This window comes from Artemia franciscana, chromosome 17 (genome assembly GCF_032884065.1).
Source record: "Artemia franciscana chromosome 17, ASM3288406v1, whole genome shotgun sequence".
NCBI lineage: Eukaryota > Metazoa > Arthropoda > Branchiopoda > Anostraca > Artemiidae > Artemia > Artemia franciscana.
In genome coordinates, this window is record NC_088879.1 from 27,884,995 (window position 1) to 27,905,035 (window position 20,041).

Below are 20,041 nucleotides of genomic sequence, written 5' to 3' on the forward strand. Positions count from 1 at the left end.
AAAATATGCAATTAAATTGCTTCCTGTATTAATCCAAAATTTTCTATGGTGGCTCGTGATTTCTTATAGGCACTTCCTTCTCGAATAATTTTATAAGCACCAGGTAAAGATAAATCAACGATGGTTGAGCCTTTTCTCGCCTCAGGAGTATCTACTATTCTTCCACCATCAAACACACCATCTAACAAGGGCCAGAGCTCAGAGAATTCCTCAATGGACAATGTACTTAAACTTCCGCTGACATTTGCACTTGTCAAAGCAATAGGTTCATTACACTCTTTAGCTAAGGCTCTTACAAAACTATGATCAGGAATTCGAATTCCAACAAGTTTGCCATCGGGATTAAGCAGTGGATTCAAATTATGATGTCGATTGAATAATAAAGTAACTGGCCCAGGCAAAAGTGCTGATATCAATCCAATTGGACAATCTACTTTACCCCACTTAGGAATGTCATTCAATTCACCAACACATATTGCTATTGGCTTGTTGTGTTCTCTACCTTTGATTTTATATAGCCTTTCAACTGAGTCAATACTTTGCGCTAAAGCTGCTATACCATAGATAGTATCAGTTGGGATAGCGATTATTCCTCCCCTCTTTAGGAGATCTGCAGCAACTGCAACACAGTTCATAAATTTTTCCTTGTCAACAATGCTGGGAATTCTGCAAATGATTGGCTTCATCTCGGCCATGACAAACAGCCTGAAAAACAAAAAATAATAGAAAAAAAATATAAGAAGAACAGACACTGTGATGAAAATTATATTAACAGTAGGTTAGGAGTTTCTCTTATGTAAAACACCCTTCCAGAGTCAACATTTTAGAGAGTGAAGTGTATCTGATGCATCATTCATTTTTATTTTTTAGCCACTTCTTATAGAACAGGTGGTTATAGAAACTTACAAAGGGGCTTATATGATCGGGAATTGAAGGTTCTAATGCCCTTTTTAAGGGCCATGTAAGAAACAAGAGAGGAATAAGTAGGCAAAACATGTTGAATCCGAAAATTTCAATACTAAGCTAGCAAAATGAGTTGAAAATTATGAATAATTCTGTTTCTTAAAAATCACTGAAGACGTTTCAAGGCCCTATTAATAAGCAAGATTTTCAATTTTCTGAAAAATCTGTGTTCCAGAGCTACAAAGAAATACCAAGGAGCATTGGAATATCTATAAAATTTATTTTCTGCCTTATCCCAGGTTGACCCTTTTTTTTAGTATATACAAATTAAATAAAATGACATTTTATGTGCTACAGAAACAGCTGCTTGAAAAATGACATCAAACAGGCGATGTGAGCTATTTTTCACAATAATATCTGTCATGATATTTTTATGCCCATTACCTTAAATAGTCTACTGATCAACTTCAACATTACCCAAATTTAAGTCAGGTTGTCAAATTGAAGTTACCTTATACGATTCTTACTGCATACTTCCTCCCCTATTCACAATGTGGGCCTATACCCTCCCACAAACTAACAGTTTCTGAACAAGCCTGAGTCATTATTCCCGCTATAGCACTCACCAGGTAACAGCTGCTTAATAAATTATCTTCACAGCACTGATTTTCTGTGCCAAGTTAACATCTCAGAAAATTATCCACAGTCCTTCTTTCCCTCAGACCTTGTCCAACCTCCCTCTATAATATTGCTTCCCAAGCAGGCCCAGTTTTATCCCAAAAAATATGGCTGTCCTCCCCCGTTTTCACGTTCCTCTCACTCCCATCTGACTCCCAAAATTAACAAAACAAACTCTCAAATTTAGGAAATTGTTTTGCTTTCCCTAAGTTTCTTGTTATGAAGGCCAAAAGCTTTTATAACCGAAAGCCAAGAACAGAATCCTAACCTATTAGTCTAAGAAAACTGAAAAAAAGGGGTCCACCTTAAACAAATTGCTATACAAATGATTCTTTCTCTACCCGACCAAAAAATATGTGCTGATTCCGAATCTGAAAAGTTTGTCTCTCTAGCTCTTTCAAAAATTTGAGTTTTTTGAGGTTGAATTTGAGGTTGAGGCGAAAAATCTAGATTGAGTAAATGCCAGCAAATGTGATTAGATATGTCATTTCTACGCTCTTTTTTTGCTGATGAACACGAAAGTGAATGTTTGAAGTCAAAAGAATTGTTTGGGGCTTAAAGCTTTGAAAGAAAGTGAGGTTGGGGGAGAGGTTCAGCCTGCAGGTGTATATTAAACTTGACCTATGGCAAAATATTTCAAGCCTTGCACCTTGGTAACAACCAAGACTGGGTTCAGGTAAAGTTCTGTGTGCCTGGAACCTTAGTTTTGTGAAAGTGAGTAAGAATGAGGAGAAGGAGGGGAAGTTGAAACGCATATTTGGCAACAACAAAAAAGAAATTGTCAAAGAGCTTCCCTTGGCTGAGACGAAACACTAGTTTCAAATAAGCGATCAATATACTCAGATATAGTGGAACACAGGGATCAATTACACAAGGCAGGTAAACATCACAATAACACAGAGATTCATTGAATAGTGGACAAGCTATTCAAAAATTTGGTCTTCTTTTTTGCTATCATTATCTGTAAAATTTCCGGCATCAACTGTTTTGTAGTTAAAATAGCTTGTACTTTTACAATTGCCAAAAGCCCGGGTACATTTTAAGCCATGCTTTGTGCAAGAACATCGCAGCGTCGAATACTCGTTCTTGCAATTACATTGAAACACTGAGAAGAGAAGGCGGTGCTGGTGATCTATCTCAATATAAAGGTCATAATTCTGCTTTCCGCACAATCCTGCCAAACTCCGAAGGATCCAGTCGACACTCACCGTTTTTCCACGCTTGTTGGTGGGAGCGTTTTTGCCTCTACATACTTCCCAAGACTTCCAACTTTCTCAAGGAATTTCCTCTAGCAGACCTGGTAAAGACTTGTTTAATATTCTGCAGCCTTAAATAAGATAAGCAAGGCCTTCTCTCCAGCTTTTCTAATGTTGTCATTAGGAATAGTCCAGCGATACCCTGGAAGTTTTTCTTCTTTTTCGCGTGGTTCAGTGGTGTAGATTTTCCTATGCCATAATTCTCGAAGGCAAATCGCATTCGAGAAAGGCATGGAGGAAAAGAATTTGGTCGCAAAGAGTGTCACCAAGTTTCATTTCATTGGGATTGCGTGGAACACGTGGGGATATTCACTTAACCTTACTTACGGTAACCAATTTAGATCTCTTGTAAATAATTTCCAGTATACAAGGATGATAGCCTTGTGAAAGATTTAATTTGTTATCTGTGTAACCTATCAAATGTGCTTATTTGGAAGTTTTTTTTATGTATAATGCTGTTAAAAAGCGTTTGTTTGGAAGTAATTGCTACGGTTTTGTTCACCCTAGTCCTAGTTCGGGAGCGTCAATTGGGGGGAGAGGGGAATTCGACCCTTACATTTTTAAATATTATTTTCGTTGAAAACACTGAGAAAATATTCCCCCTAGATTTTGAAAACTAATTTTTGAGCCATCCACATTTTGTGGATTGACACCCACTTCTCTTGATACTAACTCCAAGTAGGTAATGTAGAATATATAGGCTTGCTACAGCTAAATATGCATAATTTTTCAAGCTACTCCAGGCTCAGACATACCACAAATCAAGTTGCTAATTGTTGTTGACCATTTACTGAAGCCTGCTCCTCGGTCTTGTGTTTCTACTTTAAGAGAATTTGGGAGACAGACAATGAGCTTGTCCCCTTTTTTGGCACATTCCAATTTGTTCTTGCCTCCTTGTTTGACAGTCTTTGCTTGCTGATTGCTCAGCATCAACCCGCCTTTATTTTAAGTATTATATATGGACTCGACATGCAATATGGGTGATGAGAGGGGGCACATCTCCAATTATTGCATAAACAATGTTTTCAATGGGATTTCAGTTTTCATTATTGTAATAATAAATAAAAACTGATCGTACACGTAAATGATCCCTTATAAGTAAAGAGCGACTAGGGCACAATGTATTATTTTTTTTTTGGTTTTAGACCAGGGCGTTTCGTATCGAAGGAGTTGTCGTAGAAACTTCTAAAAGGGCTCATTCAATTAGAAATTACAAGAGCTTGTGCCCTTTTTAATAGTCGAAAGTGATTGGATGGTAACTAACATCCCTCCCAAGCCCACTATTTCCTCAAACACATCCAATCAAAATTTTGAGATAACTACTTTATTCAACGTAGTTGAAAGGTCTGGGAATTATGTCTTTGAGGATGACCCCCTCCCCTCCCTCCAGAGCCGTCAGGGCAAGGCTAGTAAGTTATACCCTGGGGGCATATAAGGTTTATATAGAAAGGATGATCGTATAAACTTCGGAGGAGGCTCATTGGGTTGCTAATCAGAAGTTTTAGTGCCCTTTTCGAGATTCAGAGTGATGGGAGGGTGGTTACCCCCCCCCCAACACACAAACACCTTTTATTTTCCCGAAATGCATCTGATAGAAATTTTGAGATGGCTATTTGCTGTCGTAGAAACTTCGAAAAAGATCATTCAGTTGAAAATTGAAAAAGCTAGTGCTCTTTTGAACAGTCGAAAGTGATTGGAGGACGACTAACCCCCTCCCACGCCCACCTTTTCCACAAACACATCCATTCAAAAATTTGAGATAGCCATTTTGTTCAAGTAGTTGGAAGGTCTGGAAAGTATAACTTTGAGGATGATACCCCTCCCCAGAGCCCTCAGGCCAAGAGTTGTAAGTTTTGTTCCGGGGCATGCAAGGTGTATATAGAAAGGGTGATCGTATAAACTTCAGAGGAGGTTCATTGAATTAGTAATCAGCAGTTCTAGTGCCCTTTTTAAGATTCAGAAAGATCGGAGGGTGGATACCCCCCACACTCCGTATTTTCTCGAAATGCATCTGATAGAAATTTTGAGATGGCCATTTGGTGTCATAGAAACTTCGAAAAGAGCTCATTGTAAATTGAAAGGGCTAGTGCCCTTTTTAATAGTCGAAAGTGATTGGAGGGCAAATAACCCGTCCTCCCAGGTCCATCGTTCCCCTAAACACATCCAATCAAAATTTTGATATAACCATTTTGTTCTACGTAATTGAAAGGCCCGAAGATTACGTCTTTGAGGATGACACCCCCCCCCATAGCCCTTAGGGCAAGGGCTTTAAGTTATGCCCTGGGGCATGTAAGATATGTATGTCAAGCATGATCGTATAAGCTTTGGAGGGGGCTCATTGTATTGGTATCAGAAGTTCTAGTGTCCTTTTTAAGATTCAGAGTGATTAAGATTTTTTTTCGAGAAATGCATCTGATAGAAATTTTGAGATGATCATTTGTTGTCATACAAACTTCAACAAGAGCTCATTCGATTGGACATTGAAATGAATACTGCCCTTTTAAATAGTCGAAAGTGATTGGAGGGCAACTGCCCCCACCCTTCCTCCACACCCACTATTTCCCCAAACCCATTCAATCAAAATTTTGAGATAGCCATTTTGTTCAACATAACTGAAAGGTCCGGAAATTATGTCTTTGAGGATGACAATCCCCCCAGGTCCCTCAGGGCAAGGGTTGTAAGTTATTCCCTGGGGAATATAAGATTACTAATCAAAAGATATTGGAGGGGGACAAAGCCCCCCCCCATTACACCCAGCAATTCTCAAAACACATCAAATTAAAATTTTGGGATAACCAATTTATTCAGCGTAGTTTAAAGGTCTGGAGAACATGTCTTTGACAACCCCTATACCTTCTCAAGACCAGAACATAATTTGCACTTAACTGAAAAAAAAATAGCTGTGGATTGTCAGTTTAGTATGTGTATACTGACATATATTCCTTAAAGTTTTAATAATTTTTATTTATTAAAGTTAAAAAAGTTAAATATTTTAAACGTAACTTATCATTCAATGTCGTAGGATGAGAGGATTAGAATGGCTTTTGAGTCTTCAACGGGAAAGTGAACGCAAAACAGATGTTTTTGTTTAAAAAAACACAAGACAAGATAAGTTTGTTCTAAAATAAGATTAATAACTGATAATTATATATTATAGCTATTAAGCTATTATATTAAGAAATTTATACTTTTTTATGTACTATATTACTCATATTTTGAGATAGCCATTTGTTCAAAAGAAGTCCAAAGATCACATAGCAAGGCCTTTGAGATTGACACAACCCCCACAGTCTGGGGTCCAGGGTTGTAAGTTATATCCTAGAGGCATATACGCTTTTTATGGAAGGTGTGGTTGTTTGAACTTTAGAGTAAGCTCATTTGACTGGCAATGTACAGTTCTAGTTACTTTTTAAGAGTCAAAATTGATGTAGGGCAACTAGCCCCCTCCCCTTCCCTGACAACCTGTTTCTCCCAAACGTATCCAATCAAAATTGTGAGTTAGCCATTTTGCTCACAATAGTCCAAAGAGGATATAACAATGGCTTCAAGGTGGAAACAACCCTCCACAACCCAGGTGCGAGGGTTGTAAATTATATTCTGGTCATATAAGGTTCAATGTATAGGTTGTCAAAGAGTACAGACAGAATCTTTTGGGAGTTTTATTTTTAAGGTCGACTTCAGAAGCTATGCCATTAAATTAAAAAATAGTGTTTGTTTCAGGATTAACAATTGTCGAAAAAGTTTCTCCAACATACAAATAGCAATCCATACTATAAATTCTTATAGAAAAAAATGAAAAGATATAAAATATTATTCTTTCCATGAAAAAGACTATGTCAATAAAAAGAACGGACAGAAATTAATTTTAAAAACTTTTCCCACAGAACAAGTTTTTCAAAGAAAAGTAAAGATTTCCATTAAGCCAAGAATGAGCAAAAATAAATAAATGGTACTCAAAACGAACAGAAATTACAATAAATAGCCAAGCCAAACTAAAAACGAGCCAAAATTAAAATGAGTAGGGCTGAAAACTCCCATTTCTTCTCAAGCTCAGAACACAATTTGCACTTTACAAAAAAAAAAAAAAAAAAAAAAAACCCTTTGAAATGTTTTCGCTTTTCTTACTTTCATAAATAAAAAATTATCAAAACATTTCAGGAGTAGATATCAGTAGAAGTCAATTAAACTGACAATCCACAGTCATTTTTTTTTTTAATAATAAAGCACAAATTTTATTCTGATTTTGAGAAGACATGAATGTTATCATCCCTACTCGTGTTAATTTTTTAATTTTTGCTCGTTTTGAGTTTAACTTGGCTATTCATTGTAATTTCTGTTCATTTTAAGTTTTATTTATTTATTTTTATTTTTGGTAATTCTTGGCTTAATGGAACTCTTTACTTTTCTTCGAAAAACTTGTTTTGTAGAAAGTTTTTAAAATTAATTCTTGAACCATTGTAATGCAAAAGTTAAAATTTAGCATAAAGAGTAAGGTTTTAAGGGGGTGGCCGCCCCCAAATATTTAGATAACCTTGAACTGAATGTTACAATTGAACTGAAATTAAATAAAAAAAGCTTTCCACAGATAAAAGTAAAGGGCAACATTCAAACTTAAGACAAAATGAACTCATATTATACAAGAACAGGGCAAACCAGCTCAACCCTGTACTATTTACTCTATTTTTATTTTGCTCTTAATGCTCCAAAGATGAGTACTTTTACACGAGAGTAATGTGATAACAGGTATATTTTTTCTGTAAAAAAGGGGGGATTCCAGAATGAAAGAACTTATTTATTTGTAATTGCTTTAAATAATAAAATTTTATATTCAAATTTTTAAAGGAGCTGGTAAGTAAAACGCCTGCAATGTCATATTTCAATCGCATACTTAGTATTTTCATAGAAAAATGAACAAAAAACAACAAAATCGCCGCCCCCCTCAAATTTAAAGAAATATATTTTGCATCTCCCCCTTCAAGTTTTTTATTGAAAAACCTTTCAATAAAGCACTAGTCAAGCTTTAGCATAAAGAGCAAAGGCTGAGGGGTTAGCAGTCCCCCTTATCTATAGGATACACTTATGTTCATACCGATCATTTATGCTGGTTATGGTAACAATTTTTTTGATTTAATTTTAAAATAAAGCCATCTTTCTCTTCTGTTTATGTGACAGAAGAGCTTTGTAGTGGCGCAATGGATTGATCTCTGCCTGGCAATACGAGTCCCTGGTTCAATCTCAGCTGCCACAGGGTTTGGAATGACACACAAATCATGCATTAACATCTCCAAATAATCAAACAAGAAGAAGGAGAAAGTGACAGATATATCAGATAATTTTTATGTTTTTGCTATGTTTCCTATTATTAGTAACAGTAAATCAACTAATTAAAAGTTTGATAATCAACCCCTCGGCATCTAAGAATGAACAAGCTGATATTAACTAGGAAAATGAATTTACTGGTATACAAAATACCAAAGCAAAATTCAGTATGTTTTAAGATTCTCTAATCTGTATTCTTGATTAGCATAGAAATACTGTGAATTCAAAACCGTGAATAAAATATGTAGAACTGCTCCATTTTAACACTGGATTAAAAAAAAACTGCTGAACTACGTTAATAAAAGCAATTAGCTAAATAAAAGGTTGAATAGAGGTTTTATGACAATTGCAGCGATATCCCCAATTGGTTATTGGATAAAGCAAAACAAAATAATTATTTACGAAATTTAATGGAATGGAAATTCAGCACAAATTAGATCTAACAAAAGAGTTACATCAAAAATCAACCCAATCAATAAATAAAAGTAGTTCTAAAATTACTTATACAAATAACATAATTACTGAATTTTCAAAGAATATTCCAGTGGCTGGTGGACAGGCTGAAAAGAACATTCAAGTGGCCTCAGATTGTATAATCTTCAAAATATTCTCAATAATCATGGCCTGTCAGATTTTCAGATTTGTTAAGGTACTTTAGCAACTAATATAATTGGAAAGAGTGTTGAGTGGGGATTCAAGTGGTATTATGCTTGTTGAAATTAAAATGTTTAGTTTATAAGAGCAATCTTTCACAAATATTATTAGAATTTCTTTCAAACCTAGGACAATTTTCACGAACTCTAAAAACGGTATAAAAGGTGATATAAGCAGATAAGTTTTTATGGTTGTTTAAAAGTAGATTTTTAGATTTTGTTGACATTTTCTTCAAAGTTGCCCCTTGATAGTTCAAAATTCCTTTGCTGGAAATTTTACTATCTTTGGAATTAGTTGAGTTAGGTGAATGAAACTTTCAGGAATGGATCCAGAGCCTATGCTAAATTATAGGTTAGGCTGCTTAAAGGTCTAAGCCAGAAATCAAATAGGAAAAACGGATAAAAAAACATTATGTTTTCTTTCTGTGCTCTTTTGAAGTGCAATAATCACTGCTGTTGAGACTGCATCTTAGCTCTAGCCCCAAATCAGGCCAGATATACTCTTAAGCTATATACAAAAGTTTGCTGTTTTTTCGGTTTGCTATTCTTTTTTGTGATTATTTCTTAATAAAGGTTGCTTAATAATACTAAATAAAGCTAATTTGCAAAAACATTAAATTAATTAAAAGATTAAATTAGCAGATTTTTGTGAAATCGCCCACAAATACATTTGACACCATTAGAGGCGGGGAAGGGCTAGTATGAAATAGTGACAGCAGTAACAATTATATTTGTAAAAATTCTAGATAAGGGTTATTTACTATTTTGGAAAGCATTTGAGTTAGGAAAATGAACTTTCAAGATAAAACAGCTTGATTTTTAAGGTTTAAAAGAATTTGGAAAAGTGTTTCTTAAATTCAGGAAACAACCACAATAGCTTAAAAAGTTGAAGTTGTAGATGATGGGCTTTTTGCTATCTTGGAAAGTAGTTGAGTTGGGTCCATGAAGCTTTCAGGAATGAATCCGCTGCCAAAAATATACCAAGAGAGAGAGGGTTTTCAAGCAATGATTTCTATACTACCTACATCTCTAAGCCTTAAAACATTGTATAGAGAAACAAATCACATATGATGCCATTGAAAAGCTTTTAGCAGTTATATTAGACCGTAATATAGCCTGGAAGAATGAAATAGTCTGTAGAACAATCCTGTGTAAAGAGACTTTCAATCATGCAATGGCTTGCCAGCACAAAACAAGCCAGCTCTCCCACAGTAATGCTGGATTTCTTACAATAGATTTAAATGTTCCAAAATAAGATATTCCATGTAAGAGTTTGGAGGCTGCTGCAATATGAGTCTTACACAGCTGGAAACCATAAAGACCATGGCCATAAAGTTGGCATTGGGTCTCCCAAACCATATGCCAAATTATAAAGTCAGGATTTTCTATGGAATACCTAGAATACAAGACCGGAGAAAGATTTTGATTGTTAAATATTTTCCAAATATCCAAGCAATCAGCTATAATTATCCAGTCTTTGAAATAACTTTTCCTTGAGTCCTTGGCTAAAAGCAAGTACCCAAATCTTGTATCGGGTGCTTTTTAAAGATTTTGTTTTGACATGGAGAGATGTGGTCATTTGGTTCCACCAATTTCAAGAGCCAATGGAAATTTGAAGCAGTTGGAACTTGCTTGGAGCTTGTGCCTAACAAAAAATCAAGTTATCTTCTTGGTCAAGTACAAACTATCTTCAAGCAAAAATGACAACCTGATTCACAAATTTCCTGTATAAAAGGAAGTAAGGCTGTTGAAGCTTTAGTTATCCTTTACAAATATCCACTAGGCTTCCAAATGGCACACCTATCCTATAATTGAAGGTCTAAATGTTATTAATAAGAAGCCTCCTAATTCTAAGAAGGTGATCCTGCTTGTCTAAGGAAAATAATTTTGAGCATTCAGGAAAAGAACATCAAGCTTTATTTCCACTACATGCCAAATCACCAAGGAATGCAGTACAACAAGGTGGCTGATTTACTTTCAAATAACACAGCAGACTTCTATAAGGACCTAACAGTAAAATCAAAACTCTTCATGGCAGAGAATGATTCCCTACAAGAATCTACCACAGCTGGTGCTCATTTTCCCATCTTGTGAAGAGAATACCCTATAGGCTATTTCAGAATTAAAAGTGATTGACTGATACTGAGGAAGGAAGAATACAGTTGGAAAGATGCAAGGGGACCCAATCTGCAGATTTTGTCCTTCATTCCCAGAGACTTCACAACACCTCATCTTTAGCTGCAATAGTATTGCAAAGTCAGCAATCAGAACAGAAAATATTTTCTCAAAACTAAACGTAAAGCCCCACACAGGTGCACTACTTAATATCAAGCTGCCAGGAAAAGAAAAAAGAACATTAGCCCAAGAGATTATTCATTTATTAGGGTGCAATGATATAATTTAACATGGTTGCAATTACCCTAAAACCTGCTTCACTTTGGTATTTTGTAGCTGAAACTCGAAAGGAAATGAAGAAGATCAGGAGCAAATAAAACAACAAAAAATTAATTTGAAGCCAACAGGAGACTGATTTTGAATCCAAGTGTTACTTTTTTAGTAGAAGACAACAGGCACCAAACTGAATATTGACAATAAAAATCTTTCAAATTAATTTTGGACTTTTAGTCTCTTTGTCTTAGGCTCTAGGTTTTGAAAACACAATTTCTCTGATCTTAGAAGAGTTTTAAGCCATATGAAGAATTTTTTTTTCTAATTCAAAAATAATTTCCAAGTCTTTAAAGCATTATAAATGAGGATTGAGCCAGGGTAAAACAATATAACACAAATAGAATGCAGTGCAACAAATCCATTCTTTGTCATTCAAATAAAAAAAAAAATATGTTGCTGTAACATAAAGCATAAAATAAAATATACAATGCTAGGTTATTCAAAACTAAAATTCCAGAAGGAATCATATCTAATCCAACTTTGCCCTTGATATAAAGTGGCCTAGAAAATAAACCGAAAGCTTTCTAGCCCAGTTGGGCACATCTGCTCCTAGCAGACAACAAAGGGTATGAAAGCACCAAAAAAGTTAATATAATGGGAGCTTAAAGTCTGTCATTGGCTATTATGCTTCTAGCAGGACAGTAAATTATGTCTCATGTTCTCTTCAACACTACACAACTCACACAGAGGAGAATCTACACACTGCCACTTAAACAATACATTCTTGTCTGTGCATGGCCAGTTCCAGGGTGGAAAATAGTGACTGCTATCTTCCTATCTAAATGACAAAAGTCACAGGGAGGTAGATTCAAATTTTATAAAGACAACAGCTGGTTAGGTGACCTCCTTTCAAACTTCTCACTGTCGGTTTCATACAGCTACTCCTCAAAATATGTTGTAAATTCCATAACTGTAAGTGGTACCTCAAACTCAGAATCACACATGTTCTCCAACCTTGCAAGTGGTCTGCCAGCTCATTACTCCCAATCTTCACATGTGCTGGTACCCATGTAAATGCAATACTATACCCATCCTGTTCTAATGGGTGTAACATATCTTTAATATCCAAAGCCAACTTCCTTGTATGCAAAATGTTCTACCATTAAATATTCAACCATTGAAAGAAAATCGATACAAATTAAAGAAGGGCAGGCTGGTAAGATCAACTGCAGGGCCTTAAGCAAAGCACTTAGTTCAATGGGAGAAATTGACAGTTTTTCAGAAATTTTAAAATAATTAGTTGTTTCTCACCTTGGGATCACCACAGTACAGCCACCCCATGATCTATATCCATCAGTACATAGGTTAGTATGTCCAGGCCAATGATTTACCTACTTAAGCTTGGTGGCAATCAAAATATGGGATGTTCACTAATTAATCCTAAACTTTGGTGTCTAGGGCTATCATCAAACACACTCACTAGGGAATGGGAGGCCAGATTCCAGCACATTTCTAACCTCTCTGTAATATGCAGTGCCTATATGGGGAGAGAGTCCAATGTGTAGGTTATATGTTTCAATAATTTCTTCTTTGATCAGACTCTTGTCAACTTGGATTTTTTTTTCAAAAATACTGAGCTTCAAGTTTTTTCTTCTTATTTCCAAAGCTGACAGGCCCAGTTTGTAATAAATTGCAGGGATAGGTAATGTGTCAATATGTGTAATAGAGAACAGTTTCTTTCTTCTGTAGTACACTTTTTGATACTTCTCAATATAGAGCAGAGCCATAATCTAGCTTGCTAATTATTACAGCCATTGTCAACTTTGTAACAGTTGAGTATGGGGCTCCTCTCTTACAAAGACATATGACATTCATAAGATTATCCCTGTTTTCCAGGGATCCTACAGGGTAATCAATATGGTAATTACAGTGAAGCCTCTCATGAAATATAATTTCTAGGTAGCAGTATTTCTCTATTCTCTGAAGTTTGGCTCCATCTAGTGATAGTAGGGGGTTGAATGAGTCTTTCTTCCTGGAGAATAGTACTGCAGCAGACTTTTCAGGTGAGAATCTTATATTATTTCATGCAGCCCACATAGTCAGATAATCAAGTGCTTTTTGAGTTATTGCATGTACTATATTTTAATTTCTTGAGGTAGTAGCAACTGCAATATCATCAGCATATATTTATAACTTAAATCTAGGAATTCCATCAATATCACTATAATAAACAACAGTCAACAATGGGCTTAAAATGCCTCCTTGTGGGAGTCCTATATTAGGTTTCCACCTTGATCCTGGGTTAAAATAACTTCTTCCCTCTTTATCAAATAAGCACCTATAAAATCAACAATATTTTTCCAAATCTTGAGCTCATTTAATTTGCTCAATAAACTTGTGCTCAAATCCTGTCAAATGCTACCTTCCTATGCAGAAATGGCACTAGTGTTTTTCCTATGTTTGACTCCAAATCATATTTGGTGCTCCAGTCTGAATACTGCACCAACACTGCTCCTGTTGGGCAAATATCCAAACTGCTGCCTCTGAATGCCCCTCATCTAGAACGTTACCTCTTAAAATCCTACTCAAATCATTGGAATGAAATTTCTAAAACTCAGAGTCAAAGTAAAATAGACTTACAGCAAAATTACAGAAAAACAATTTCTCCCAAAGGGTAGAATTATAGAAAATCATAACAAAATAAAAGTAGTGACATTAAATCTGGAAGACCTTAAAGCTCTCAGATGGATTAAGGTGATTAAGGTAAGGTGAAATTTCTTACCTTATGGGCCTTTACAATATATAAGCCATTATGGATACCAATTTAGTAATCCTACTAAGGAAACACTATATATTCTGGAAACTACTTTACAACCTTCCAGAATACTTATTTATATTATTCATATATGTGGACCACCAAACTCTACCCCCTAATTTGTGAATATATACAGTTGGCTAGCCATAATTGGATAAATATTTGTACATTGGGAGAAGGAGATGGGTGGTAAAGTGAAGCAGTCTGTATTTAGGGCAAATACAAGTAGCCTAAGTATTTTAGAATGGTTTAAAATAGTCTCTAGACTAGAATTGTAGGTCAATGTTCCTATTACCTGAACAATTGTTTAGGGTCATGAAACTATTATTAATAGATGCATTTTGACTTTTTGAACATCTTTTCTCTCTTGCAAAACTACCACAAACACACCATTATGGAGTTATTATATATTTGCACATTAGGGGGAGGGGAAGCATAGCATATATTAAATACAGCAATGGTTAGTTTACATATTTAATATATGCTATGCTTTACCCCTACCCCCCTGATGTGCAAATATATAGCCCAAATTTTTTTCTAAACTATTACATTCATGATTTCAAATATCTGATCAATGAAAACAATTCAATAATTGCAATTCTATATGTGTAAATACAAGAATATTTGGGCTGGAATTAACTCCATAATAGTGCATTTTTGGTAGTTTTGCAAGAGAGAAAAGATGTTCCAAAAGTCAAAACACATCTATTAACAACAGTTTCATGACCCTAAACAATTGTTCAGGTAATAAGAGTATTGACCAGATTGTATAGTGCTTAGAAGGAGTAGAAGTACTAAACTGACAACAAACTATCCAAAAATAAACTATAAAGACAAAGATAAATTATAGACTGAAGGAATACCCACTACAACAAATGATGGTAGTCTAATTATGTATTATAGTGACCATACACAAGAAGTGAAGTTAGGTAAATGATAATGAAATAGCTGATACAAAAACAGGCTCTAATGAAAATATAATAGCCTACTTCATTAACAAAATTATGGAAACTACAACAGAGAATTATTTAGAGTTTGCCACCCAGAATATATTATATTAAATAGGCTACCTAGCCAGCTCTATAGGTCTAGGCCTATATTAAATATTTGATTAAACTATACCTACATAGTAGTTTATTTTACTCAGGCAAAGCTAATTATCTACAAGAGAAATTACAGAGAATTATGTACACAGAGAAACTGGTTTTACAACATTCCAAGAACAACAGCAGTTACTATAATACCTAAGTACCCAAAGGACCTATAGGCTAGTATAGGATCATATTTAATTATTGGAGAAATACCAGCTATTCAGAGGGCTATATATGGGAACGTTGGTGGGGGGCAGTGTATTGTCAGATTAATTAGTATTATATTGAAAAGGAGGATGAAATAAGAAATTTAATGGTGAACTACTTTTTTATTTTAAGAGCAAGTTTTTTTAGATGAACACTTCTTCTTTAGTGCTGCCCTCAAATAGCCTATTTTTCAAGATGTCAAAAGATAATCACCTAGTTTTATCAGACTACTGTATTTTAGAACAATGGAGACAAAATGGAGTAATTTAGAACAATTGTTCAAAATAGTATGTCCTAGTTTAAACAATATTTTAGGGCTTCTTTTAAACCTCCTCCTAGTCTTATCCTTTACAAAATTCAATCCTACAAAATTTAACCATGCTTAATACTGCAGTTCTAATTAGTCTAAAAAGATTCAGTAGGCCTATACCACTGAGGTAACAATTTGGGCTTTCATTAGGGTTAATTTTTGAGTTTTTCCGCTCAACATTAAGCCAATGCTGCCGAATATTAAGCAAATTGTATTTTCAGAGAAGTATCTTCTTAGATGTAAACACAGACAAAAGTATGTGATATAGATTTATATGCCCTAACTTACGCTGTTTCATAAGCAGTGTAACTGCGTCAATATATTTTTTTATATTTGTGTATATTTTTTAATTTTTTATATTTTTTATATTTATTTTATATTTTTTGTGGTGGTTGGGGGGAGCGGTTTAGACCAGGGAACTTCATATAGAAGGAGTTGTCGTAAAAACTTTGAAAGAGACACATAAATTTAAAATCGACAGGACTAGTGCCCTTTTTCGTCGTCAAAATTGATTTGAAGGCCAAAGGCCCCCTCCGTGCTCATCATTTTCTAAAACACATCTAGTCAAAATTTTTAGATAATCATTTTGATCAGAGTACATGAAAGGTCTGGAAATTATGTCTTTGAGAAAGACCCCCCCCCACAGCCCTCGGGGCAATGGTCTTAAGTTATGCCCTGGGCGCATTTAAAGTTTTGTAAATATAGTGGTCGTATAAACCTCAGAGGGGGCTAATTGGAATAATAATCAGAAGTTCTAGTGTCCTTTTTATGAGTCAAAGTGATCAAAGGGCAGCTACATTCCTCGCACGTCATATTTCCCCGACATGTATCATATAGAAATTTTGAAATAGCCATTTCTTCAAAAATAGTCCAAAGGTCATAGGCAGCACAACTGCGCTGCCTAAGTTAAAAGCGTTGTGAGCACAGTGTATAATTTTTTGTTTATTTTTTGGAAAGGGGCTTAGACAAAAGCATTTCGTACAAAAGGGGTGGTTTTAAGAGCTTCAAAAGATATAATATCATATTGATATGAATCCTAACCCAGGGTATCACTACTTTAAAACTGCTGTGGGGCAAGGAGGTAGTTCTCCCTTTCCCCTTGCTGCACAATGTTCATCTTTGAGTTTTACCTCCTCTGAAATAATTGTTTAAAAGGAACATACAAAGAATTTTACGCTTTTCAATAATGTATTTCTGCAGTTTCCACCGCTTTGTAGCAGAAAAATACTAATTTCAAACAGTTCGCTTGCCTTTTAACAGAAAAATTTCATCACTTTAAACTATTTTTGAAAATATAGCATAGTCGTCACTTTTTATATTTTGTCTCAGACTTTTGCAGCCCTCTCCCAAAGTTGCAGCTCCCTTATAGTTGACTACAACTATAAGTACTTACGACGAGAATATAGTTTAACATCGTAACCAAGACCCCCTCCCCCTTGCCGGAATCTTTGATCTGCCAATGTATCTATTTTGTAAATATTAGAAAAAATATACTTTTAGGTTGAAAATTTGCATAATTTTCCATCGCAAGGTAGCAAAATCTTAGAAGTTTGCCCCCTCCCCCCCCAAGAGGATTCTCCTGTACTCACGCCACCACTCTTAGTTCTTAGGCTTAAGAAATTATTTTTACTCTTAGGTCTCAGGCACCAAATTAAAAATTATTGTTACCAGGCACCTAAATCAAGAAAATTAAAACCCATGCCGAATCTCTTAATAACTTGATGAAAATAGGTATATGAGCAAGAGGTCTTCGATGAGCTACTACCATAATATATTTAATTTTTTTTATCATACTGTAGGCTATTTATTGATGCTTGGTCCAATTTTTTTTTCATTGCCATCTTAATTCATCTAATCTTCATATTCTTTAAATCCCAACATAAACCTATGCTATGTCAATGCGTCTGCAATGTCTTTCGTTTTTTGTATTTAATTTTTTTTTTAATCTTTTTTCTTTTTCCTAATATATCATTTCAAAGACTTTGTCAATCCGCCATGTCCAAGGCCAAAGCATATGGAATGCGACAAATCAAAGCACAAGAGTTGGCAACAAGTTTTTGGAAACTAGAAGGCCCCAAGTCGTACCAAATGCTACATGCTGAAACCGTCTCTATAATGCAGTGAAACATGTTGAAGACATATCTGATGTGGAAATGTTATCCAGTGCCTTTGATGAACTGAAACTTCCAAAGTTGAAACCGGTGGAGAGGGATCTGCTAAAGGAGTATGTGCTTCTTCCGGATCCGTTGTGCCAAGCCTTAGATTTTTTGCAAGGCAAAAAAAAGTGCTATCTTGGTTCTGCTTTGCAATTGTTTGGAGACTAAACTAAAAGGACTTCAGAATATCTGGATTCTTGAGCATGCTTTGCCATTAGTAGAGGCCATTATAGGTGCTTTGCATGAACACTTCTTATATGTTTTCTCAATGTAATTGGAAGAAAAAACCCTGAACTAGTCATAGCTACTTGCTCTCACAAAAGTTTCAAATTACGATGGTTGACTCCGGCCTTGCAAGGGCAAAAAGAACGAAATATAGACATAATTAACTTAGAAATGAAAAAAAGTGGCCATGCTTGTCTCCAGTGATGAGCTAGCTGAAGGTGCTGAAAAGTCTTGTACAAATGAGACTCACGATTTATTCTCGTTATGGAAGATGATGATGCTGTCAGTGATTAAGAAGTAAATATGGACTCTAGTATCAAAACTGAATTCTTACAATTTCTTCATCACAAGAGAAGGAACCTCAATTCTCTGAAAGACTATCCGAAAGTTAGAAAAATGTTTAAGAAATTTAATAGCCCTCTTCCATCATCTGCACCTATTGAACGCCTATTTTCTGCTACAGGAGATGCATTAACTGCAAAACAAAATCACTTGGAAGATGCTAAGTATGAGAAACTTTTACTACTAAAAGTAAACAAGGATGTCATAACTCCTCATTAAAATAAGGGCTTTTTTTAGACATCTTTTTTCACTGGTCCAGATTCCAGAATCTGGCACCAGAATATGTTAATGAAGGCTGAACTTTAGTGTTTTTTTTAAGTAAATGTAATGTATTGTTTACATTGATATAATAAGCAATTTTACCTCACTACATTCGAATATAATAAAACAGCTATGTAAAGCTAATATTTTGTTCATTTTGACTTCCATATATTTCTTGATGCGTTGACACCATCAATTAAGTTTTCTAATTGGTGATACATGTGGCAAAATAGGACTGAGCTTCATTTTGCTTATTCCTCTTACCACACCAATGTGAACAATGCTTAATATGGCGTTCAGACGGGCGACATAAGAAAAGAAATTCTGAAAAAGGCAGAAAAGCCTATTTGACATAACAACTGGATATGCCATGCTTGTTACGTCACCCGTCGAGTTCACCCAATGAAACCGCCATGAAAGTGTGTCGTGGTATAATTTTTAGACAGTTTATGTTATTATAATGAATGAGAAGCCAATTTTTTGTGTTTTTGCTGCTATAAAAGTTGTAATATGGTTGAAGCCGAGTTGTTGTTGGTGATACTCAGGATCGTATCCAGGATTCTCGTTCGGGAGGGGTTTTACTGAAAAAATTTTGTTCGGGAGGGGTGAGATTTACAAAAAATACCCTCCAATGAAGTTTTTCTAAGAGCATTGAGTAAGATTAGAGCATATGCTAGACGAATTTGGAAGTCGGAGAAGCATTTCAGGCGGAGGAGGGGGAGTTCAAACCTGGTAACATCCGCCCCCAGGATACAACCCTGGTGGTACTAGAATGGAGTTCCTTTTCACTTCTTCACTGGAAATAATGGAACAGCTAACATTAGTTTCTCTCCTGGGGACCTAACCATATTCTTTACCATGCGAAAAATAGCCTACAAGCTATGAACTTCCGTACTTAAATACTAATTATTTAAGTTAAATTTATTTCCAGGACTTAGTAGTGATACTTAATTACAATTTTGGTTGAGGACTTGGTGCTTATACTTAAATACTTTTTTGGAGTACTCGGCTCAACACTACTTTCAGTATACACCCCATTTTTCGCCGATGAAAATTAAAATCCTTTTCTATCGTCTGTCTACTTTAATGAAAAGAGAAGCTGAAGAAGTTTGTTTGTGCAATCTAACCATATAAAATGTCTGGAGATGTTCCTGTATGGGAAAAACCCTGTTCATCCTTTTTTTCAAATGATCCTGCTTCCATTGAAGCCATTTATAAACATGTTCTTTTCAAATTGTCAAAACATGACCATCGGAGGAACTTTATCATTGTTATATCTTTAGCCGTTTAGACCCGAATTCTTCTTAGGAAACCTGATAAGGCCCCAGGATACGTTAGGGTACAAACACTGAGCACCTCCTATCCACTTTCCTACTTCGTATACAATATTCGTCACTACTATTTGGAGCTGCTCTTTCGGAAGGTTTTGTCACTTGC

General features: G+C 35.3%; 1 protein-coding gene across 1 annotated transcript; it reads right to left on the minus strand.

Moving 5' to 3' along the window:
• Positions 1-11: 11 nt before the first annotated feature.
• On the minus strand, positions 12-15,853 carry LOC136038096 (threonylcarbamoyl-AMP synthase-like). The gene is made up of 2 exons (XM_065721106.1): positions 15,741-15,853; positions 12-705 (listed from the first exon to the last, which is right to left on the minus strand). Exon 2 carries the CDS (start codon positions 693-695, stop codon positions 12-14), a length of 684 nt encoding a protein of 227 aa, XP_065577178.1. The 5' UTR covers positions 696-705; positions 15,741-15,853.
• Positions 15,854-20,041: the final 4,188 nt, after the last annotated feature.

What these genes read in the sequence shown, in the direction of transcription:
- LOC136038096 (XM_065721106.1), bottom strand. Translation starts at nt 695, where the DNA reads ATGGCCGAGATGAAGCCAATCATTTGCAGAATTCCCAGCATTGTTGAC.